Source organism: Haplochromis burtoni, unplaced genomic scaffold (assembly GCF_018398535.1).
Source record: "Haplochromis burtoni strain Fernald_Lab_line unplaced genomic scaffold, NCSU_Asbu1 Contig_162, whole genome shotgun sequence".
NCBI lineage: Eukaryota > Metazoa > Chordata > Actinopteri > Cichliformes > Cichlidae > Haplochromis > Haplochromis burtoni.
The window spans coordinates 859,164-870,210 of record NW_024582523.1 but is presented as its reverse complement, the minus strand read 5'-3'; the positions used below and the strand labels follow the sequence as shown (position 1 = coordinate 870,210).

General features: G+C 39.6%; 2 protein-coding genes and 1 long non-coding RNA gene across 3 annotated transcripts in view; 2 read left to right on the top strand and 1 right to left on the bottom strand.

Annotated features, from left to right (window-relative positions):
• LOC102298350 overlaps positions 1 to 1,010 on the bottom strand; it is a 2,297-nt gene extending 1,287 nt beyond the window's left edge. Inside the window, exon 1 of the long non-coding RNA XR_316460.3 lies at positions 290 to 1,010. This is a non-coding gene — a long non-coding RNA (uncharacterized LOC102298350). The remainder of the gene's footprint in view (positions 1 to 289) is intronic.
• Positions 1,011 to 2,558: 1,548 nt separating this feature from the next.
• On the top strand, positions 2,559 to 4,791 carry LOC102297825 (parvalbumin beta). The gene is made up of 5 exons (XM_005932864.3): positions 2,559 to 2,689; positions 3,161 to 3,228; positions 3,590 to 3,722; positions 4,168 to 4,277; positions 4,369 to 4,791. The coding sequence occupies exons 2-5, from the start codon at positions 3,168 to 3,170 to the stop codon at positions 4,392 to 4,394; spliced, it is 330 nt and encodes a 109-aa protein (XP_005932926.1). The 5' UTR covers positions 2,559 to 2,689; positions 3,161 to 3,167; the 3' UTR covers positions 4,395 to 4,791.
• Positions 4,792 to 6,902: 2,111 nt separating this feature from the next.
• pvalb9 (parvalbumin 9) lies at positions 6,903 to 9,904 on the top strand. Its single transcript, XM_005932862.3, has 5 exons — positions 6,903 to 7,138; positions 7,976 to 8,043; positions 8,536 to 8,668; positions 9,129 to 9,238; positions 9,869 to 9,904. Exons 2-5 carry the CDS (start codon positions 7,983 to 7,985, stop codon positions 9,892 to 9,894), a joined length of 330 nt encoding a protein of 109 aa, XP_005932924.1. The 5' UTR covers positions 6,903 to 7,138; positions 7,976 to 7,982; the 3' UTR covers positions 9,895 to 9,904.
• Positions 9,905 to 11,047: the final 1,143 nt, after the last annotated feature.

The window sequence follows — 11,047 nt, the reverse complement described above, 5'->3', positions numbered from 1 at the left end:
TTCTTTTTTTTTTTTTTATCTTACTTCAAACACTACAGACTAAAAAATGCTTATTGGTGCAAATTGCACCAGGGGTGCACAAGCAGGGCACAGTTGGCTCATGCAACTGATCTCTGGCAAACAGGAAAGTGGCTGTGAGGTGACTGGGTGTCTGGAAGAGCTTTGGAGTACCTGCATGACCCAGCAGAGAAACTCTGCGACGGGATTAAATTTCTGATCCGACGCATTTACAGTTCTGTCAATGATGCACATTTATTTGCAACTTTCTCCCAGACGGCGAGTCACTCACCTGACTGGCAGAGGACAGAGCGACAGGAAACAAGGGTCACTTCTATTTCTGCTGCAGCACCAAAGAGCGACCTTCTGCTCCCAGGCCTAGATATTGATTCAATATGTGCACTCTTCTGCACACAGAAGGCAAAATATCTCTGTGGCCTAAACCCATTTCACAGGATTTTCTGAAATGTACATTTCAGAAGACGTCCTATGATCATTCGTTGCTGCTTCAGATTACAGGCTTGATGGGTTTCATTCCTGCTGTGAGATATTTGTAATTTAAGCCTGATATTGAAGAAGGGCAGAAATAGTTACAGTATCTATGGCTGAGTCGTTTGAGGTGAGAGACCTCATTTGACCACAGCAGATGTTAAACGCCAAAGATTAGTTTTTCCAGAGTTTTTAAGAAGTAAAGAAAAAGCCCAGTGAAACACATTTTAAGTACAATTTGTGGCTTCTTGGACAACCTATGCCTGAAGCCATTTCTGTGAAAGACTTATGGAGAACTGTAGCAGCAGCTAAACTAACAACGTATTACGTGTCCAGAGCTTGAAATTAAATATGTTTAATATAGATTCTGTTATGATTTGTACACACAATTAAATTCTGCTGGTATTTCAATAAAACTCCTCATCATCTCAATACTGCCACCTGATGTAGAATTACTGCATAACACCTGGCTATCCTAAAAAAAGCAAACATGATAAGGAAAGTCCCCAGGACTATCCCCGTTTAATTGTCATTTGTTTTGATAGTACGTGAGAACTCGGTGTCATTATGCAACCACCCGGTGCCAAACTGGATTAGTTAAAAGGATGATGATGATGATAATGGGTGCGATGATACCGAGGGTATCAGCTTTCAGCGTGTCCCCAAATAGCACCACAAATAGTTTCATCGCCATATGGAGAAATGGTTTGAATGGATGTAAGAGGTCCAGAAATAAGAGCCGGTGGCTGTATGTAGGTGCATGATGATAGTGGTGATGTACTATTAAATTAAAGCGTTTCAATTAATCCCTGGAGCTCCCCACTTCATATAAACGTCTTCCTCCTATTCATAAGACTATAACTCACAGTTTGGCGTGGAAAATTATCATAACATTGTTTTAGTTCAGTATTGCTATTATATACAAGTCCCCTCTACGCATTCACGGCAATAAAAATGAATGAAACTTCAAAAAATGGGGCACAATGTGCATAAACATACATACGAATTAGGAAGATAGAAATCATAAAGACTCATAGAAACCGTAGTCCATAAGTTTGACGTAGATTTATATATATATTAATAATTCATATAACAATCATACACACATAATTGTTTTTATCAAGGGAATAGATAAGCAGGACAATGTTTTTCTCCATAATATAGTAGTATAATAGCTGATCAGCCTAGTGTTCTCAATGTTGCCATTATGTGAAGCTAAGAACAGCTGGAATAGGGAAAAGTGTTAAATGCATTCCCCTGTTGTGGGCTAAAAATCCAAAGAACAAATAAAGAAATGAACGTTTACATTTTGAACGTGGTGTTTTAACTTACGTAGGTTTTCGACTACAACGTCCCTACCTGCAGTGATCAATCAGACCAATCAGCCTGTTCTGACATTGGAAGGTCAGCAAAGTCATCGCAGACGTTTTACGCACGCCAGTTACGCACAAGCGCCGTTTCAACCAAACCGTGATCAGCGATGATGGTGTAAAAGCACAGAGATAATATTACCAAAATGTACTGAGTGTTTGGGGGGGTTTACAAAAAAACAACAACAACAAAAACACATTGCTTTATTAAAGGAACTTTTCTGGAGGTTATTTAGAACCAAAGCTGGCGAAGATAGCTATTTAAGGTCATTTAAAGAGTTCATAATCAACACAACGCTTTTTCACATTAATACATTTGTCATTTAAACATGATTAAAGACAGCGTTTGAAACGACATTCATTAAAGCACAGTCAACAAGTGAAATTATATAAACACAAAGCAAAAACAAAAAAATAATAACAGTATTAAGTACGGTTGACTTGGAATAAGACTTTCTGGCTGTCAAAGATAATATAAAAGTTTACCCCAGCTTTCACTCTGAGGTGTTCTGCACACTTTAACAGGCTGCAGAGTATGTTTCAACCAAATCAGCAACATATATTATTAGCCTTATGCAATATTAAGCACTTTCACATAGGCCTACGCTTAGCCTACCATTTAAGCATCTTCATTTATGTTCATATAAATAGAACAGCTCTGTCTACTGGACACATTTTTTGACTGACTGCTTTGCACACAGTGTCTGTTACATAGCCTATGCATCATATTTCGGGTGAGACAAGGTATATAAGCTGGTGAGAGTTGCTGGGGCTTTACTGCAGTCACCAGATTCATCTGAGCGAATCCACTCTAGTCTTAGCCAGACCCTAAGGTGAGTTTCACTGAAGAGTTGCAGACCTGTAGGCAAGTCCACTTCCTGACTCAGAGAGTTACAGGGCTTCTACTTCTTCATGCAATGGGATGTAAATCATGTCCAGATTTTGAACATCACAAGGCCAGATTTCAGCTTTGGACTAACAGAGGAACGAAACGGAGAAAGAGAAAAAAAATTCAACTACAGATGCAAAGGAGATTTAATCTTTTGCCTTTTGGAAGGCTTTATTTTGGAGAAATTGGACTACCTTTTGTGGCTTGGAAGACTCACAGAGAGGGACTGTGAATTATACTGCATGGCATAATGAGTATTGCATGAAGCTCTGTAACTCTGAGCAGTGCACTACAAAGTGCACTGAGGGAAGTTAAAAGGTGGCCTTAGATTGAGAGTAAAGCTGCTTCATCGTGTCAGATTTCCCCACAGCCTGACTGACTAACCGATGACTTGTCCTCTTCTCTCCTCCCTCAGTTAAAAAATGGCATTCGCCGGAGTCCTGACCGAAGCTGACATCACTGCAGCCCTTGCAGCTTGCCAAGGTAAACATGATGAAACTCATAGCATTTTAACCTAGGGAAAGCCTAGACAACAGCCAAACTGTGACTGCAAAAACTTTGCATCCAGTTGCAAAATATTATAAAAAAAAGAAAAAAAAATCTCAGGTGTCTGCCAGTAGTAAAGAGAGTTCTAAATGGCTGTATGTCTCAGCATAAAGCATGCACCAGTGCATCTACTGTAAGAAAAGCTGACCTGCACATTAGAAAAAAAGCTGAGTGATGGTCAGGAAGGGAAAGTGGATACAACCAAATGCCAGGCCTTACATGCAGAAACTACAGCCTCTGCAAAACACACCACAGCCTGTGTTTGTGCTATAACCTCCCTCTGTCCATCTTTCCACAGCTGCCGACTCCTTCAAGCACAAGGAGTTCTTTGCTAAGGTCGGCCTGGCAGCCAAGTCCGCCGATGAAATCAAGAAGGCCTTTGCCATCATTGACCAGGACAAGAGTGGCTTCATTGAGGAGGATGAGCTGAAGTAGGCACCCTCTCTTAAATTTCACCCACAAGCTCCTCAAAGCTCTTGTAGCACTGGGATCATCTTTCTCTGGCTCACAGTGAATTCAGAATGATGTCAGAGGCCCAAAAGCATCTGAGAAGCTCGGGCTACTGGGTGTTCTCCTAGACTGCAACTCAATACCAGTTCTCTCCTTCAGTGCCTCTCGCTGTAGGGTGACGTAGAACAGAGGACAAAGGAAAGGAATTGTAGCCTGCTTACATTTTTTTCATGACAAAGCCCAAAAACCTCAGCATCCAATAGAACAAGAAGGATTCAGTTAGAGATATTTAATATGTTTTTTGAATAGATGATCGGTTTAGCACAAAATATTCACTGTGATCCCAGAAAACAACTGTTCAAAGAAAGGCTTCTCTTTTAAAAAGAAAAAAAAAGCTCATCATTTGTCTCTGATCACCCTCTCCAGGCTGTTCCTGCAGAACTTCTCTGCCAGTGCCAGAGCTCTGACTGATGCTGAGACAAAGACATTTCTTCAGGCCGGTGACTCTGATGGCGATGGCAAGATCGGAGTTGATGGTGAGGAAATCTTTACCTCCAGAAGAACAATGTAAAGGCCATCCAACAAAAGCAAAACAATAACCTTCTTTCTTTCTTTCTCCCTCTGCAGAGTTCGCTGCCATGGTCAAGTCTTAAATGAATGAACTGACCAACTGACTGACTTCACAACTCTAAAGGAACAACTTGAATCAAGACATCCTTTTCCTCTCTTCTTCTCCTCTTCCCATTCACTCTCTCTCTCTCTGTCTCTCTTCAGTTCTCCACACCACTTTTATACACTCAACCTTTCACCCCTGACCATGGACAAACTGCTCCCTCTCTTTCTTTCTCTGGCAGTGCAGACCCCAATGCTGTCCACGATGAATGTAACCAACTAAGTGTATAGCGTGGTTGACTCGTGTCTTTCTCTCTCTCTCTCTCACTTCTGTCGTCGTTTTACTGTGACTTCTGCTTTCTGTGAGATCAGTGATGATGCACTTTTAGGGCAAACGGACGGACGATGAGAAAACAATAAAGGTTCTTTTTTCAGTAAGACAAGTCTGACCCTGTTCTTTGCTATTCAGTTGTGAAGTAGTAAATCAATGATAGCTTCTTTTTTTAAAAAGAAATTCAAAAACATTATTTTAAATGCATGAGAAAACTTCTACATGTAACATCCACCCACCCACCTATCAATTCCCCCATTGCCTGTGAATTGGCTCTTTAGGTAATCTTTAGGTAATCTGGCACAGATGTGCCTATTTTAAGAAAATAAATCTATGCTAAACTTTTAACTAAAATGCTAAACAAGTAGGCGAATGTCACACAGACAGGTAATTGACTCTGTATAAATGATGATCATAGCCACCATAATGTCACCCCATGGGTTTGTGTAGTCCTGTATTGAAGTCACGAGTTCAGAATTTTGCATCACTGTCTGAGATTTTGGAGCCAAACGTTGAATAGGTGATGGATGGGTTAAGGGGGATTGTAACATCTAGTTCTTTTATTGAATCGGTTGCTAAGACCATAAAAGAAGGGGCATTTTCTCTTGTACATCCAGAAGAATGCCGTTTTAAAGCACATCTGCAACAGCATGTATCTTCTGTGAACAATTCATGGAAGTGATATGATATGCAATGTTCAGAAATCAACCCACCTAAAACACTTCAAAAATATCTATGTGCAAACTGACTTTAAATCTTTTGATTACGTGTAGATTTTACATGTAGTTTTATTACAAGTACAATGTAAACCTGTGAATTTAATGGACTCTGTTCAAATGAAATGTACTTGATTTGTATGCATTCAGTTTATACTATATTTTCCTTAATGAGTCATTATTTAATTAAACAAACCTTTTTATTTTACTCAAAATTATCTATTATTTATTAAGTGCCAGTAGTTATATCAGACCAAATAAGCCTGTTGCAGCAGACCAGTTGAGTGCACATACTGTATATGCAAAATTTTCCACTGTAATGTGCTCAGTTTTTTATTTGTGTGAGGTGTAAGGTCCTGTTTTGGTTGCTTAAATGCTTTTTTTTAATTGACTTTTGCACTATTAATGCATTACAAGTACGTCCAGCTGTGCTGATGTGAGACTTACATAACCTCTTAATCTAGATTCACAAATACCTGACTCCTGCTCTACATAATCCAGCTCTTATCTCTTACAGTATCTGGTAATGCTTAAATTCCACCTCCCTTCCAAAGTGGGAGAAAAACCAACAGCAACATACAAGAGCAAAACTTGATTGATAATCGCAATAATAGTAAGCAACCACAAGGTGTCGCCATTTAAAATAAATAAATACAAAGAGGGTTTTCAGATGTTTGATGGTTAAAGTTGCAAACGTCGAGGCTTGGAGATAAAGAGGTGGAGTTACTCTTGGGGTAAATAGTTCGTCTTTTTGTGTAACAAGTAGGTGAGACTGATGAAAATGCTGTTACTTGCAAAGTGTTAAGTCAGAGATTTGCAGCAATTGAAAGTTTGAAAAAAATAATTAGATTTATTCCCCCTGGTTCTAGTTACAGAAAGCACCCGTCCCCCCCTCTCTCCTAAAGCCATTAGTGCTGACTGGATTCACCAGAGACGCTGCTGCGTCAGATGGTTTGGAAGGCTTCCCCCTTTGCAGGAAACAAATTCATCAGTTTAGAGTGGCAGGCTGCCAGCAGGCTCTTCAGCACAGGCCCCACCCAGCCTCTCACCTTTTAGCACAGGTGCATGAGTGAGAGCTTCAAAACCTCTGACAGTAACAAATGATATGCATATATCTAAATTCTCACTAAAGAAACTTGTAATCTTCATGTTAACTTGTTAGGCAGGTTGATGGCTCACTTGCAACAAACACTGAGGTTTTGACTTCTGAATTTTTACTATCAGAGCATGCGTAATGGAGTATTTCTGATAAATTACGACCTGCTTGAGTCATCCAAATCAAAGAGACTCTTCATTAAAGAAACAAAACAAAGAAATGATGCCAGACTGATTATTGGATACTTTTAAGGTTTCAAATGCACCTGCAGGGAGAGAGAGAGAGAAGAGAAGAGATGGGATGGGGAAAATGTAAGGGAGGGGGAGAGAGGGAGAGCAGTGTAACACAGGGGGAGAAAGTTGATTGGACGAACCACACGCTGCCATATGAGTAACGGGGGAAAGGGAGAGAGAGTAGGAGAATGTGCAGCGGATATAAACCGTAAAGGTTAATTGGACAGGTGAGCGGGTGAGGAACACGAGACGGAGGCGGCTGGCTGCGGGAGAATTTGATCCTCGGACAGATTGGAAACTCAAGCATCGCACTCGTCGTATATAAGGCAGAGCCAGCTGTCGGCAGCCACCAAAGAGTCTTATTTGCTGCTGCTGCTGCTGCTTTTGGACCCGGACCGAGGCAACTGCGGTGAGTAGCCCACAGCTGCACAGGTAAACTCTCAGTACAGGTGTGGTATCTGTCTGGTGTGGTCTGTTGGTGCAGTGGCGCAGCCTTTAGACTATTTGGGTTACTTTTTCAGGGACGTGACGAAAGTTTTAAATTCGTCTAGCACTGCTTAATTCCTCCAAACATGACAGAAAGGTGAGATTTTTGACCAAAATACAGGTTCGGGCTGTTTCTGCTCATGCTTTTAACAGATTCCCCTAAAACAACCTGATAAAAACTTGCAGATCATTTTTTATCTACGTTTATTTTTTGTTTAAAGACAGCAAGCTGTCGAGCGCTCAGGAGAGGGTGTTTTAACTTTTCCTAGTTCTCTTTTTTATTCGTTCTGCAATGGAAGTTTAAGTATCACAAATTTTACTCCTTCCCTCCCTCTGTTGATTTTTTTTCTTGTAAAGTCCCTAAGTGCCAATTATTTTTGCACAGAGCCAATTAAGCACTTCAAACAAGGCCAAAAAAAAAAAAAAAAGCCGATTAACAAGCTCGCAGGGGAGATCCAATCAAAAAGCACAATTAACCTGGCATCAACGATAAGACAGAAAATATGTTTGGAGTTTTTTGGTAAAATAGAGATTGTACATAAAACACATGAAACCCACTCATCAAAAACTCATAACCTGAGGTCTTATGGGATGATGATATTAACCTAGATACCACTACAGATATTAAAAAAGGTAATCCAGTGTGATACAAAAGTGGGCTGAGAGGATATCACACAGCCAAATGTAGGTTAAGATAATTAGAAAAAAGAAAAATACAGACCTATGTGTGTTTCTTTAAGACTTTTCTTCTATTTTGCAGGACCAACATGTCACTCACATCCATTCTTTCCGCTGACGACATCCAAAATGCCATTAAGGACTGTGAAGGTAGGATGTCAACTTATGCACACTGGACCACACAGTAACTAAACATGATCAATTATGACGGTTGTATGACTTATATGCAAAATAAAATACATTAAATGCCGAATAAACGGTTGCTGTAGTCGAGTTCTTTGGTTTTGTTTTTGTTTTTGCAGAAAGGTGCATAATCTTCTCCACAGCTTTTCAATATTGTACAGTGTCCTCGCTACTAAAGTCGCACCCGCTTTAAATCGGAATTTATTTATTTATTTACTTTAAAAAAGGGGTTTTAATAATCTTCTCTGTTTTTTATATTTGTGGGGGCATGGCTGCTGGCTTTAAAAGTTTAAAAAAAGAAAGAAAAAAAGGGGGGAGGGAAGAGGAAAAATCCCTCCCTCCGTCGCTGCAGACACATGCCGTTTTAATCTCCACATCACCTCCCGGCCCGGTGAACCTCACGGGTCAGCTCTGTTTCTGTATTTGTTTCTCTTTTTTTCAACATTTGTATGCTTTCAGCTCCGGACACTTTCTGCTACAAGAAGTTCTTTAAGCTGTGCGGCCTGTCCTCAAAGACACCCAAGGAGGTCAAAGATGTGTTCCAGATCCTCGACGAGGACAACAGCGGCTACATCGAGCACTCTGAGCTCAAGTGCGTAAAAGGATACGGGGTGTCTGCTCTCCCAGAGGCGCTGAATCTTCTTTTCTTTTCAATATGCACTTTTGTTCCTCTACCTGGATTTACTCCGTCAACTAACTGACCCAGTGCGGTGTGGCTTCATATTTAATGTGAATCTATCTCGTATTATTTCTCTGATAGAAAGAAAAAAAGAAAGAAGGAGGCTCGGTACATTAAATCACACAGTAGTACTCTATTACTGTGATGAATGTTAAGCTGTCTCGCAGTAATCCACTGTGAGTGGTGTTTTCATTTCATTTCTGTTACACAATTCATCCTTTTTTTTGATAAGAGGTTTGATTTGTGCAGTCCAGTTTAGGAAGTGGTGTCTTTCTCCATGTTCTTATTATTTTCTGTTTTTAAAACATGCCGTATATTGTCATCCATAAATATCAGTCATGGATAAATATCGTCATTGTGTGTGTGCGTCTAGGTTTTTTCTGCAGCGGTTTATCCCCAGTGCACGGACACTGACTGACGCAGAAACCAAGAGCTTCATCTCAGCAGCTGATGATGACAGCGATGGCAAAATTGGAGTAGACGGTTGGTATCTGGTTTCTCACAAAAAAAATCAGCATGTGGGCAGAAATGATCTTATTAGTTGGATTAAGACTCAGCTGGTGGAAATGAACCAACACAGGCTGTGCCAAAAGAGACGAACTGGGTGATATATGAGATTTAGTGTGTGTGTGTGTGTGGCACGATGAATGAGAGGTAGGGGGGGGTGTGTTTCACAAAGAAGCACACCACATCAGAAAACATAAAATGCACTATACATCTATGAGGTGTGAGAAGGTATTGTTTTTCTATAATGTTGAAATCCTGGGAATGTTTCATTGGTGTATTTTCTGATCCTTATTTAACCATTATGCCACGTGTGAACCATACATGTTGATATAAAGGTCATCATCATGCTCGATCATTTGCCCCAGTTTTACCCATTATCCATTTGCAAACAAAAAAGTTGTCTTAGTTAATAGGATGAAGGATTTAGGCGAGCCAAAATGGACCGCTTTAGTCTGTGTTTATTGTTTATTTACCAGCTCTTCCCTAATCCTGGAGGGAATTGACACAAGATTTAAATTTGCTTGTTTTCTTGATTTTTGTCACGTGGCACATGCAGAGCTATGATTAATTCTGAGTATTCCTTTATTTGTTTATTCTTTTCCCCAGAATTCCAATCCATGGTCCTATCCTGAGTTTTCAGATGAAAAAAGTTCAAGCATTCAGGTCCTTTGGTCACTTTCCCACATCTGGAGTCTTCTGATCCACTTCCAGGGATTAAATATGTTTTCTATTAATGTCTGTGTGCACAAATTGCTTTAAAAAAAGGCCTTTTTTATTTTAAAGGCATCACAACTTAATGTGTCTTTTCACTATATTGGTATGTGGTTTCTCGTCTGTAGCATTCCCCCCCTGACAATGAATGTGGTAAATAAACATGTGGAAACACACACACTTGTGAACTGACTGTGTATATATTAAACGAACTCATATTATGGTGTTTAGTATGCTTTGATGATAAAGTTATACATAAAGCAGTGCTTAGCACTGGTGCATCATATCAAGATGTTTGTGGGTCTAAATTTCCCTGTCAAATGTCAGCCTTTGTTACAGAAAAGGCCTCTCCATGTGTTGCTCAAAGTCCAGAAGACATGCCTCTTAGATTATTTGGCTGTAGGTGTAGAAAAAAGGAAGATAAAGAAGCTTAAATTTATAGAATAAAATGGATATATGTAAATATTTGGACACAACTTGTAGTGTAAAGCACATTGTTGTCGGTAAGACCCGAAACACAACATATAAATGCCAGTCTAAATCAAAAACAAATACACACAAGATTACAGCTTTACTGGAGGTCAAAGGAGCTTGCAAAGAAAAGCATCTGGACTTCTTTAAGTTGCTTGAAGACGTTTCACCTCTCATCCGAGAAGCTTCTTCAGTTCATGAGAGGTGAAACGTCTTCAAGCAATCAAAATAAGTCCAGACGCTTTTCTTTGCAAGCTCCTTTGACTACGATGACCTGTATGACTGAGAACCTTCACAGACAGCTTTACTGGAGAATCAAAAGAAAAACAGTCTGGGTGCAGGCATGTTTTGGTGGCACTAATTCCTAAGTATCAACTGTACTATTCATCATTTATAACCTGAAATGTCCGTAATTAAGAAATGTATGTTTTAAAGATTTAATTTTATATTAAGATAAGATATAAAGGGTGCAAATTAAGAAAAAAAAACATTTTAAAACGAAAAAGACAAACTTTGTATCTTGCTATTATGTATTTAAAAATTCTAATTCTGTAATATTATTGCACAGCAGTATGCTTACTCAGCAAAACGTGTTGTGGTCAG